Source organism: Staurois parvus, unplaced genomic scaffold (genome assembly GCF_062004578.1).
Source record: "Staurois parvus isolate SC_StPar_1 unplaced genomic scaffold, SC_StPar_1.0 ptg000719l, whole genome shotgun sequence".
NCBI lineage: Eukaryota > Metazoa > Chordata > Amphibia > Anura > Ranidae > Staurois > Staurois parvus.
In genome coordinates this window covers 1,716,795-1,729,933 of record NW_028318515.1, presented here as the reverse complement: position 1 = coordinate 1,729,933, position 13,139 = coordinate 1,716,795, and the positions used below count along the sequence as shown (strand labels likewise).

Sequence of the window (13,139 nt, the reverse complement as noted above, 5' to 3'; positions counted from 1 at the left end):
TAACATGAATGGAAAAATCTAATATAATTAATCGTACACAATCATATACAAAGTAGCTACTTTGTGGCCGATTTGGTGTGGTGAGTCCCCATTTTGGCTACATTTGGTGGTGGAACACAGTTTTAGAGTTGTCAAGTGAGATTCATTTAAAGGAGCAACTGCTGCTATATTTTTTTTTTTTAGCTGCTGCTATACATTAAGTGATACTGCAAATACTGCATTAGAAAACTCTTATGGCTATGTGTATAAACTCCTTCTCAGAATAATTAGTAATTCTGTTTTCTGAACATTTTGGGTTTCTTCCAGCAGCAAACGTACTTATATTTGAAATCATGGCATTATATCTTCAGATCCATTTCATTTATGTCAGTGACAGAACTATGTGCTATGACTTTGATATCAGAAAGTCCAAATGTTAAATGTTCTTAATATAACTCCGAGCTGAATCTAAAATTCCTCTCTGCCTAACAGAATGAAATGTCTTTGAAAAACCTCCATCTTCTCTGGCCTGCTGAGAACATGGCAATACTTCCATTATTAAAATGTGATGACAGCAAAGACACAAGAAAGCACTGCACAGAAATATTCTGAAATGATTATATTCTCATTTTAACAGTGGCTGCAGCTTGTACTCAACAACTTTTGTAGTGCCAAGAGTTCAGTTACATCATAAGAGGAACACTGAGATGTAAGCTAGATGGTTGACAAATGTAGTATGGGGGACTTGGCACAGAGGTGGCAAACATTGTTCTTACTCCATATTTGCCTTTGCCAGAAATGTAATAAGAGCAATAGAAGCCTCATTTGACAGTCAGGGAATCCTTTGGGACTGAATAAAACCTTGTGTGCTTTGTAAACACTTTCTTATAATTCCTTACAAATTATTATTTGAATTAGTACCCATAAGAATGTTTGTTTCTTTTTCTCCTGTATTTTATACCCTAGTTCAGGACTTGACGTTTCCACTCGCCCGCTCGCCAATTGCGAGTGGAAATTATGGTGGGGCGAATGTGTCCCCCAGGGCCGTCTTGCTGCGCAGGCTCGGAGCTCAGGCCAGATCTGTCATTGGCACTGGGAGCCGTCAGACTGCTCAATAGCTGAGCGCAGTGAAAGCAAAGGAAGGAGTGTGTGCTGTGCTCTCTGCCTCCCCCTAGAGTGCAGTACCCGGATCTGTGAGTGAAAAACGAAGTACTGCAACTTTTTATGGGTGTGTGTGTGTGTGTGTGTGTATGCATGTACAATTGTACATGTGACTGTGTGTATGTACATATGTGTATCTGTACATGTGTCTGCGTGTATGTACATGTATGTGTGTACATGTGTCTGCGTGTGTGTGCATGTACGTACATGTGTCTGTGTATGTATGTACATGTGTCTGTGCGTGTGTATTTCTGTGTATATACATGTGTCTGTACGTGCCTGTGTCTGTATGTATGTGTGTGTGTGTACATGTGTCTCTGTGCGTGTGTGTACATGTTTCTGTGTGTGTATGTACATGTATGTGTGTGTGTGTACAGGTATCTCTGTTTGTGTGTGTTTGTTGGTGGCGAGTAACTCTAAGGCCTGGCTAGTAGCTCAGGACTTGAAATTTTAAGCCCTGCCCTAAGATAAGATTATTTTCACCCTGACATAACGGGGTTTATTTACTAAAGCTGGAGAGTGCAAAATCAGCTGAGGTTAGAAGCTGATTGGTTTCTATGCAGAAATGAGACTGATTTTGCATTCTCTAGTTTTGGTAAATAAACACCAATGGGGCATTAACCACTTGCTCTCCAGAGGATTTACCCCCCTTCCTGACCAGGCCATTTTTCGCAACACAGCACTGCGTTACTTTAACTGACAATTGCACGGTCATGCAACACTGCACCCAAATGAAATTTCTGTCCTTTTTTTTTTCCACAAATGGAGGTTTCTTTCATTGGTATTTGATCACTTGTGAGTTTTTTTATTTTTTGTGCTATAAGCAAAAAAAGACAACAATTTGTTTTAGAAAAAAACAATATTTTTGACTGTGCTATTAAACCTGTCTAGTAAAATATTTTTAAAAATCAAATTTCGTCATAAATTTACGCCAAAATGTATTCTGCTACATGTCTTTGCCAAAAAAAATCCCAATACCTATAAATTAATTGGGTTACATGACAGATATAGCATCTACAAATGGCGGTATGTATACTGGATTTTTTTTTTGTTTTTTAAATACTAGTAATGGTGGCAATCAGCAACTTGTAGTGGAACTGCGGTGAGCATTCTGATATGGGGGGGTAACTGACTAATGGCCACTGACATCCCCAGTGACATGAAGACAGTGATCAGTGCTAATAAAACGCACTGACACTGTACTAATGACACTGGGCAGGAAGGGGTTAATATCTGGGGCGAGCAAAGCGTTAGCTGTGTGCTGTTTTACAGTGTGCTGTGTGTGCGCTTTACTTTGTCAGCACATTGCTTTGTATTGCTCTGCTATACAAAGCAATGTGCAGGAGCTGACTGGAGAGATCTGTATGGTTTACATACAGGTCTCTACCCCGTCAGTGATACTCGGCGGGACCCAGTGATTGACAGCTGAGGCCACCAATGGTGACGCCGGTAGGCAGCTTGCACGCCCCCTACCCGTAAATGTAATAATCACGTGTATATATACGTGATTTTGCGCAGCCTTGCCACCCTGTAGCAGTATTCCTGCTATAGGGTGGAGGGAAAGCGGTTAACAAAATAAATGTCCATCCTCAGATTATCTGCATTTTTGGTTACGTGTTTAAGATATTTATCTGAATATAAATCACATAAACTAGTCAGACCTAGAAATGATCTCATCAACACCAAAACTGAAATGGATTATTAAATGTTAAAGTACCGTATTTTCCGGCGTATAAGACGACTTTTTAACCCATGAAAATCTCAAAAGTCGGGGGTCGTCTTATAAGCCGGTATACGGTGTGCTGACACTTCCGAGCCGGTGTCAGGGCGGCACTTTTTAATGGGCGGCGCGGTGCTGCCGCCCCCTCCTTCCACTGGAAGGGACACTAAGTACAGGGGCGGGCAGGGGGCTGCTGTTTCTTACCTGGCTCCGGTCCCAGTCCAGGAAGCGCGGCTGCTCATTCATGCAGTTCGGTCGCTCCCTCACTCGATGTTCGCTCGGCTCCGCCTCCTCACCGGTGATTGGGCGCCAGAACTGTAGCTCAGGAAAGGCACACAGGCGGCCAATCACCTGTGAGGAGGCGGAGCTGAGTGGCCCCGCAAACATCGAGTGAGGGAGCGGACGGTAAGTGTGCCGTGCAGATGGTGCTGCTGCAACCACATATGCTGGCTGCAGCAGCACCATGCTGAAACGGGTCAGCAAGTGTCATTGGTGTCAGTGGGAGGAATAGTGCCCCATCATTGGTGTCAGTGGGAGGAATAGCACCCTATCATTGGAATACCATACTGAAATACCATTCCATATTGAAATCAAATCTGATGTTTTTTCATTATTATTTGGTGTGTGTTGGAAGACGGGTAGTTTTATATGGCTAGTATAGCCCAAACCCTATATTTTAACAGGAAAAGTAGGGGGTCGTCTTATATGCCCAGTCATCTTATACACCGGAAAATACGGTATACTATGCGGCAAGATCAGTGAAGCTTTCTTGGTGCCTTCTTTCATTTTTCACAGTAATTATGCTACTTAAATGGGTGGGGGGGCTAAGAGGAGCAGAACCTTTTATTTGTACTTAGGGAGCATGATCTAAAAATACTGCCACTGGTAATGTTTCCACATTGGGTCTTTAAATTTCAGTAATTTGTGTGAGCATATCATTAGAGAGGTTGTCTTGAAGTATAACTGAGGGCAAAACTATGGAGAGGGATTAGACCCCCTGTCAGTTTTTATTGCTTTCTCTATCCCTGGTAAGGAGATTTATCCTCTGTTTGTCCTGTTTACCATTATCTTTGAAAGTTAAAAGAGAATGCCACATTTTGGGTTGTCCTCGGAAAAGTAATGTGAAATCTTCCAATGGGACACTAGTTCTGGTGACCTGGGGGTCCCCAAGGAATTCCCTTAATTTGCAGAGATTTCTTGAAGGGACATCTCCACAAAGGGACACATATGAAAAAGACAACAAAAAAAAATCTGACGGGTTATAACACTCCATTGCTCTATTCAAAATGAAACAAAAACATTTTGCCTGTAGTTGTACTTTTTGAGTAAGAGTGAATTAGATGTCAGTAAATTGTTTTGCTTTGTTGTACAATATTTTCACTCTTCTGATACCATTGCACTACACCTTGATGGTCAATACAAATACTGGACACACATGACTGGTCAGGATAAAAAAATACCTGTTAGGCTGCTTTCACACTGATCCATTTTTCTTATTTTTTTGAGTTTAAGCCCTCAGGCACACTGGACGTTTTTACAGCTGCTGTTTTTGGCGTTTGATGTTTTTTTCTACAGTCAATAAACCCCCCAGCATGGTATCCTATGTGTCCATGCACACATAGGCTGTAATCAACGTTTTTTGGTTGGGATGTTTTTTGGCAGGAAAAAAACCCCAAAACTAGTGAGTTTCTAGAGGAGTTTTTTAGCTGTAAAAACACTCTAGTGCTAAAAAACGCACCAAAATGTGATAAAACGCCACAAACCGGCGTTTTTGGATTTTTTTTCGACCCAAAAAAAAATTTATTTTGGTTAAAAAATGCGGGAAACCGCCGCTAAATGCTAATGCAAAAACGCTAAAGGAAGCTGAAAAACTCACGTTTTTAACATGACATTACACAGCTAACGTTACCAGCGTTCTAAAAACATCCAGTGTGCATGAGAGCTAAAAAGTGGAAGAAAAACCCATGACCATTAAATCATTTGGAACTCTTCACACTGGTCAGTTGCAGGTCTGTTGCATTTTTCAAAGTTCTACTACTGCAGTAAAAAAAAACACCGAAAATGCACCTCTCCATTGAAATGAATGTAAAACTCATCAAAAATGCACTGAAAATGCAGAAAAAAAACCCTAATTTTTCAAAGGAAGCAGTGTGAAAGTAGCCTAAAATGGCATATTATCTGACTATGTGCAGTAACTGCACACAGAATATTACACAAATATTCCCAGCAGCTGAGAACAATTATCTGTTTTTAGCATTCATGTGGCAATGATGATTCGCTGCTGACCGATGGATGGTATTACATTGTGTAAATGGATAACTGCTGTCCAGAAGCCAAAATGGTGTCTGGAAAGGCATTATTTCCTGCTATATGCCCAAAACTCTATGGAGAATTATTTTTATTTTTAAACCGTGTGTCCCACCCAAAAAGACACCATGGATGAATCAAATGTTATATTACAGGTTTATTGCAAAATGTTTAAATATTCCTGGAGGTCTTTTTGAATATTCTGATTATAGGCTCGGTCATATTGTTTTAGTAATGAGCTTGTCTCACACAGATTGTGTTGTTGCACAGAAGCCGATCAGATTTCCACTTTGCAATATACGAAAAGGAAAAGAGAATCTCAGTAGTATCAGTGGGACACCATAGCCTGCCTGGAAAACCTTTTCTCTAGTAAATAGGTCACATGGTTATATGATTGGAATGATGCAAAACTAAGCTGGTCCTAGGCAGGTTATTCAATGGAGGAGTGACAATGAATACATATGGACTGATTGGGTTTATGGAGAGAGTACATTCACATTCAAAGCATTACTTTGTTGTTGTAAGTGCATATATTGTCTTCATGGTCTCTGTCTCCATGATTGCTGATTTGCTTGCCCTTTCTCTACTCTAATCAATGCTAAAGGAACTGACCATAGTGACCACAGCGTCAAACCCTATCCCTAATATCCCCACATACTTTCGCACTAGAAACACTGAAGTGGTAATAAAAATAGGTGTATAGAAGGAGTGTAAGAAATAGGAAAAAAAATATTACGCAAAAGTGCACATGGAAGAGCTCTGCAGTCCATCATATTAGGGTTGATTGCTAAAGGCAAATATACTGTGCACTGCAAGTGCAGTTACATTTGATTTGAGCTGAAGCTCTGAAATGAGTGGAAGCTCTGTTGATTTCTGTCAGCCAATCATGTGCAAGCAAAAATGCTGCTTTTTATTTTCCTTTCACGTGATTGTATATTCTTTGCGAAGTGAAGCTTATCTTTATTTACTAAGCTCTGGAGCAACTGCACTTGCAGTGCACGGTATATTTGCCTTTAGTAAATCAACCCCAAGGTGTACCGTATTTTTCGCCATATAAGACGCTCCGGAATATAAGACGCACCCAATTTTAAAGGAGGAAAATCTAGAAAAAAAAGATTCTGAACCCAATACTGTAGTAAAATATTTTATATCAACTGTATAAAGTTAACAGCAGTTTAAGAACAATTTTATGCCAACCATGTAACAAATCCAGAAATGAAAGAACTCACGGTTCGGATCGTTCTACGGATCAGGAGTCACGGATCGGATCTTTTTCGGATCAGTAAAAAAAAACAACAAGACAAACATACCGGTACGTTTTGTCTTTTTGTTTAATACATCATCCACCATTGCCCCCACTCATCACGTAATGTCCACCATTGCCCCCACTCATCATGTAATGTCCACCATTGCCCCCACTCATCACTGTAAAGTCCACCATTGCCCCCCACTCGTCATCACCATCACTGTTCCAGTGCAACATTGCCCCCACATTAGTAATAATAGCCAGTAACATTGCCCCCACATTAGTAATAATAGCCAGTAACATTGCCCCCACATTAGTAATAATAGCCAGTAACATTGCCCCCACATTAGTAATAATAGCCAGTAACATTGCCCCCACATTAGTAATAATAGCCAGTAACATTGCCCCCACATTAGTAATAATAGCCAGTAACATTGCCCCCACATTAGTAATAATAGCCAGTAACGTTGCCCCCACATTAGTAATAATAGCCAGTAACATTGCCCCCACATTAGTAATAATAGCCAGTAACATTGCCCCCACATTAGTAATAATAGCCAGTAACATTGCCCCCACATTAGTAATAATAGCCAGTAACATTGCCCCCAACATAGTAATAATAGCCAGTAACATTGTATTGCCCCGCTCCTCACCTGTTGTAGATCCGCACTATGGTAGGATCCACGAGCAGAGGGGGTGATGACGTCAGCGCGCACCGCCGGGTGTACTAAGATGGCCGACCGCTCCAGAGATAGGCCAAAGCCGCGGCCTTTCCTACGGCCGTGGCCGCGCCTCACGGATTCTCTCTCTATTCGTCGTATAAGACGCACCAACTTTTCCCCCCCAGTTTTGGGGAAGAAAAAGTGCGTCTTATACGGCGAAAAATACGGTACTTTATTTAAATCAGAAATGGGCACATAAAGCTCAGCTTGTACTGTAGGTGCAGTCTGTGCGCAAGAAAGCACTTTAAGGAACCAGTGCAGTTGTCCTCCCAATTAACACAAATTAATGGTAAATTGTCATTAGTAATATTTTTAGGCATATTGGCTACCCTACCGAGCTTCTGGCACTTTCCACTGCTTTAAACCCCATGTGGGTGTTGTATTACAAGGCAAGCAATCAGATTGTCACGTGTCATTGAAGAAAGGTGCTACTTTCATAGTTACACAGTGTGTAATTGTGAGTACAGCCTATTGGGTAGGTGTTGCTAACCACGTAAATGTACAGTTTATGAACTAGCCAAATCAATTTCATATTTTATTTTGAAGCATTTTTTATTATTTTTGTCTTTTAAATGTTGTTTTCGAAACAAATAAAATAACTACAGTATTCCATTTCTTTCCTACTCCAGCTGTTATCTGACATGTGGTGAGCAACTATTCCTCACTGATTTGGAATTAATACCAGTATTCGCTTTGTGTTTTACTATGTTGTTTGAGACAAAATAATACCTGTTCATATACAGCAGTGTTCCTAGTTGTGATATCCTGAATGCCATTACGAGAGGACTTGAGTTTTCAGGGTAGCATCCTACATGTTTTTTAAATATATTTTTCTCTCTACATTCACAGGTCGTGTTACAGGCAGTGTAATCAGAGAGAACTTTTCTCAATTTTTTTTTAAAGAATAAACTGTACTGTATAGCTACAATCTATCTGCATAAAACCATGTATCTATTGCCATTCTGTAAACCGCTAATTACTGCATTTGCGGAATAACTGTTTTATTAGTTTACTGCCAAAGCATTAGTATGTGTGATAGTGGTTTGTATGTACAGGTGAATCTCAATAAATTAGAATATCATCAAAAATGTAATTCATTTCAGTAATTCAGTTCAAAAATTGAAACTTATTATATAGATTCATTACACACAGAGTGATATATTTCCTGCATTTCTTTTAATTTTTATGATTATGGCTTACAGCTAGTGAAAACGCAAAATTCAGTATCTCAGAAAATTAGAATATTGCATAGGACCAATTAAAAAGGAATTTTAATACAGAAATGTTGGCTTACTGAAAAGTATGTCCATGTACAGTATGGTATGCACTCAATACTTGGTCAGGGCTTCTTTTGCATAAATTACTGCATCAATGTGGCGTGTCATGGTGGCGATCAGTCTGTGGCACTGCTGAGTTGTTATGGAAGCCCAAGTTGCTTTGATAGCAGCCCTCAGCTCATCTGCATTGTTGGGTCTGGTGTTTCTCATCCTCTTGATAACATTCCACAAATTCTCTATGGGGTTTAGGTCAGGCGAATTTGCTGCACAATCAAGCACAGTGATACCATGATCATTAAACCAGGTGTTGGTATTTTTGGCAGTGTGGGCAGGTGCCAAGTCCTGTTGGAAAATTAAATCAGCATCTCCATAAAGCTGGTCAACTGAGGGAAGCATGAAGTGCTCTAGAATTTCTTGGTAGACGGCTGCACTGACTTTGGACTTGATAAAACACAGTGGACCAACGACAGCAGATGACATGGCTCCCCAAATCATCACTGACTGACTGTCCCAGAATCTGTCCTGGGTACGTCTGTGTGTGGTGACTCTTGAAGCACTGACCCCAGCCATAGTCCACTCCTTGTGAACCTCCCCTAAATTCATGAATGGCCTTTGCTTCCCAATCCTCAAGGCTGCGGTTATCCCTGCTGCTTGTGCACCTTTTTCTACCAAACTTTTTCCTTCCGCTCAACTTTCCATTAATATGCTAGGATACAGCACTCTGTGAACAGCCAGCTTCTTTAGCAATGACCTTTTGTGACTTACCCTCTTACTGGAGGGTGTCAATGGCTGTCTTCTGGACAACTGTCAAGTCAGCCGGCTTCCCCATGATTGTGTAACTTAATGAACCAGACTGAGAGACCATTTAAAGGCTCAGGAAACCTTTGCAGGTGTTTTGAGTTAATTAGCTGATTAGAGTGTGACACCATGGGGGTTTATTTACTAAAGCTGGAGAGTCCAAATTCAGACTCCCTTCTGCATAGGAACCAATCAGCTTCTAACCTCAGCTTGTTCAATGAAGCTTTGGCAATGAAACCTGGAAGCTGATTGGTTTCTATGCAGAAGGGAGTCTGATTTTGGATTCTCCAGCTTTAGTAAATAAACCCCCATGAGTCTAAAATATTGAACGTTTTCACAATATTCTAATTTTCTGAGATACTGAATTTTAGGTTGTCACTAGCTGTAAGCGATTAATTATATATTTCAAGCATTTCTTTAGTATAATTTTGATTACTCTGTGTGTAGTGAATCTAAAATAAATTAACTTTTTGATGAAATTCTAATTTATTGAGATGCACCTGTATTTATTTTGCTTATTTAAATCATGTGGTGTCAAGACATTCTATAAAAATTAACAGAACACATAAACCATTCAAAAGTCTCATTTAAGAATTTACAGTGTAATTTCCCAAGCACAGTAGTCAGGCACACACATTAGGAGCACGCTGGGCAGAAAAAGACAAGACTATCAATATGTTTATTGGAGGTGGGGAAAAAAGACTTGAAGCATCCAAGAGACCAATGTAACAGAACACATTTAACTCAATCCAGATAGTAGTATCCCTGGTGAGGGTTGAACCCAGGACCCCAGCACCCTAAGTGCAGTATTACAGTGATGCACACTGAATATTCTGAATACAAATATCAGTAACTATTTCATATTTACTAAAGTTGGTATGTCTTTTATGTAATTTGTTTCTTCACTGCTTTGTTTAAAGTGCATGTATTTTTTGCTCAGTGTCTAAATATTGTAGTAAGGATCTAATCAGGTGTTTTTACAGCAGGCTGAAATCTTCCTTTGTTGTGAGTCAGAATGGCCTCTATTAATCTGGAGAACCAGCTGCAGAGTGCTCAGAAGAATCTACTATTCCTGCAGCAGGAGCATGCTAACACCCTGAAAGGCTTGCACGCAGAAATCCGTCGGCTGCAGCAGCATTGCACAGGTAATAACGGATATGGTGTAATCCATATTGCTGATTTGTTGCTTAGTAAAGCTGGAAGTCTCATGTAGGCTGATATAATGCAGTACCTTGTAACATTTATTTCAGCTGGCTGGCTCATACATATTGTAAGACATCTTTTACACTGCAGCAGAAAAGATAGTAAATACAATTAAATGTCATTCAGATAGTTACCGCACAACATCCAAACTATTCCATTGGAGGAGTACATAGTAAAGAATAAAGGTACAGGATCCATATACATCTGAAATTAGATATCCACCCAGCCCATAAATGAACATTTTAAAACAGAGGTGATAGGTGTGTTTTTTAAATAATGTATGTTATTGAATGTTCAGCATAGTTGCTTAGAAAACATCGGGCTGCTATGGAGATCTCTAACCCTTGTCCATATCTTCACTGTTGCGTATACAATTGAGGCCCTTAATACATGACTAAGGATGGGTTAAGTAAAAACATTAATATTGCTGATGTGTTGTCCATCCTTATTCATTGTGCAGAAGCCAACTGATTAGGTGGATGCTACATGCTGCTATGACACCTGTATGTTCACAGCTTAAAATAACAATTTGACCATTAAGATGGCAGACAACAGTGTTAGTGCTTGCATGGAATAGCATGTGGTGATGAAGTTTCTTGTGAACGAAGGTGTAAAATCTGCAGATATCTTCAGAAGACTTCAAGCACAGTATGGTGATGAGACACTCAGCCGCAGTAAGACATTTGAATGGTGTAAACATTTCAAAGAAGGCCATACCTCCGTCAGTGACGATCCCGGCCATGGTATTTCCCAGCCCACAGCAGTCATTCCCGTGAACATTCAGCGCGTGGAACGGCTGATCCTGGATAACCCATGAATAACCTGCCGTGAAATTACACAAGAAAAGACTCTTTCTGTGGGAATGGTGAACACAATCATGCTGAAGTGAAGCAGGCTGTCCTAGGATGGTTCAGGCATACTGACAAATCTTTCTATGCCGAAGCTTCCCAGGCATTAGTTAAACACTGGGATTAGTGTATAAATGTAGCATGGGAGTATGTCAAAACAATAAATGCAGTTTGCACTCCTTGAAATTTGTTCTTTTATTATATAAACTCAAAAGTCCCAGTTTGACTTGAACACTCTTCATACAATGACTGCATGGAAGGTGTGAAGGTTGTAAACCACCATGTTCCAGTTCTGACCTGTCATGTCAGTGGTGCCAAGAATACTGCATAGGGATAGGTTTTATTAATCCAGCTATATGGTTGAAGGTGTAAATTTCCGAGTCAGCAGGGGAGAAATGTTAAAACAGCATTTTATGTGAAAGACTGATGGTGTCAAATACCCCCACCCCTATTCAGAGGAAGGTTGTTTCCAGCGTTTGCCCTGTCTCTGAAGATTCATTGAGTGAGTAGGCCAGTCGGGCCAAGCCCCAGGAGCTACCTTAATTCCTGTCAGTTTTGCTGTGGAGAGGGTTAACTTTTTGGATAGAGCATTGATGTAGTCTGCTGGGTTAAGTACTATTAACGAGCCCTCTTTTCGGCCATAAAGCATTAGGGAAGCATCTCCCTGCTGATGCTGCTGCTTGAGAAGAGTCACGTGGAACTTCAATTTCCAATTTGTTATTGCTTCCGGTGACTTTAGTCACCTCCAGCCATCCAACCCTCACCTCCTTACCAGGGTTTTGTGTGTGCATGGGGCCTGGCCTTATATTTAGAACATGTATGTTGCTTTACTGACACTTGGCTATAACATGTCGGATTCTACACACAGGGAGGACAGTCCCACTATACTAGGTGCCCCCAGCTATATTGACAACCTGGGGATGTTTTCAGCTCATCTTCTGATAGTGCTCAAGTCTGCAACCTAAAATCATGCTATCCTCCTATATTAGAGTCTGTTCCTTCCTCAGAGTCCTCTTTGACTCTGTTGGGTGTGGCTGCAAACTCTCCCCTCTTGGCTGAGCTTTTTACCACATGCAAAGTGACTCAGAGTACCCAGTTTTTGCTGACTGTGATCGCAGGAGCCACAAGCATGCTTCCACTCCCTCTCCTACAGATTATATGTCTGATGTGCCTGCAACCTTAGGTGCTTTTGAGCAATTGGTCATAGAGATTCTATCCGAATCTGAATTACTCTAGTCCTTGACTGAGGATCTTGCCCCTAAGTAGTCGCAGTTTACTAGATCTGTGAGTGCTTCTTGCACTTTTGGCATCAAGCAACTGTTTACCAGATTTGCAAGGTTGCCGCCTGCTCTTCTGTTCACACATTCTACCAGGTGGACTTTGCTGTCTCATCTGATGCAAGCTCAGTCATAGGTTCTTCACTTCAGGCTGCTGTTTGAGCTGCAGGCAGCCCCTAATTCTATGTTGTTTTCTTGGGCCTGTTAGCATTTGTTGTGTTGTCCATCCTTTAGTTGGACTGCTTTTGGACATCCCAAAGTCAAAAAACTTCCTGTGTTTCTCAGCGAGAAAGAAAAGAAAATGAGATCTTGGAGTCCATTGAGGGACACAGATCCCACTTGTCTGTGTTGATGATCATGCTTTGCTACAAACCCAAGGAGTACTGGTGAAGGTAGGTGGTAATCTGGGCTGGCCGACATAGACCATGAGTTAAATGCAGACTACCTTCAGGTGATAGGACACTGTAAAAAAATTATACTAGGGTTGCCCCTAGTGCACATTTCTTATAACCCCACCCACTCTAATCCAGTTTTTCGCTAGTGTCCTTAGGTGACAAATGTCTTCTCCTCCAGAGAAGTATTTTTTTAAACCATTTAATTT

The 13,139-nt window shown here is 40.8% G+C and overlaps 1 protein-coding gene across 6 annotated transcripts in view; it reads left to right on the top strand.

Annotated features, from left to right (window-relative positions):
• Positions 1 to 13,139, top strand: part of CCDC92 (coiled-coil domain containing 92) — a 100,303-nt gene that overhangs the window by 71,434 nt on the left and 15,730 nt on the right. For 4 of the 6 annotated variants that reach the window (XM_089653681.1, XM_089653680.1, XM_089653683.1 and 1 more), the window contains one exon: positions 10,194 to 10,355. In XM_089653681.1, the coding sequence (XP_089509807.1) occupies positions 10,226 to 10,355 (130 nt within the window). In that variant the 5' untranslated portion in view covers positions 10,194 to 10,225. The remainder of the gene's footprint in view (positions 1 to 10,193; positions 10,356 to 13,139) is intronic. The other 2 variants (XM_089653684.1, XM_089653682.1) reach the window with 1 other exon arrangement.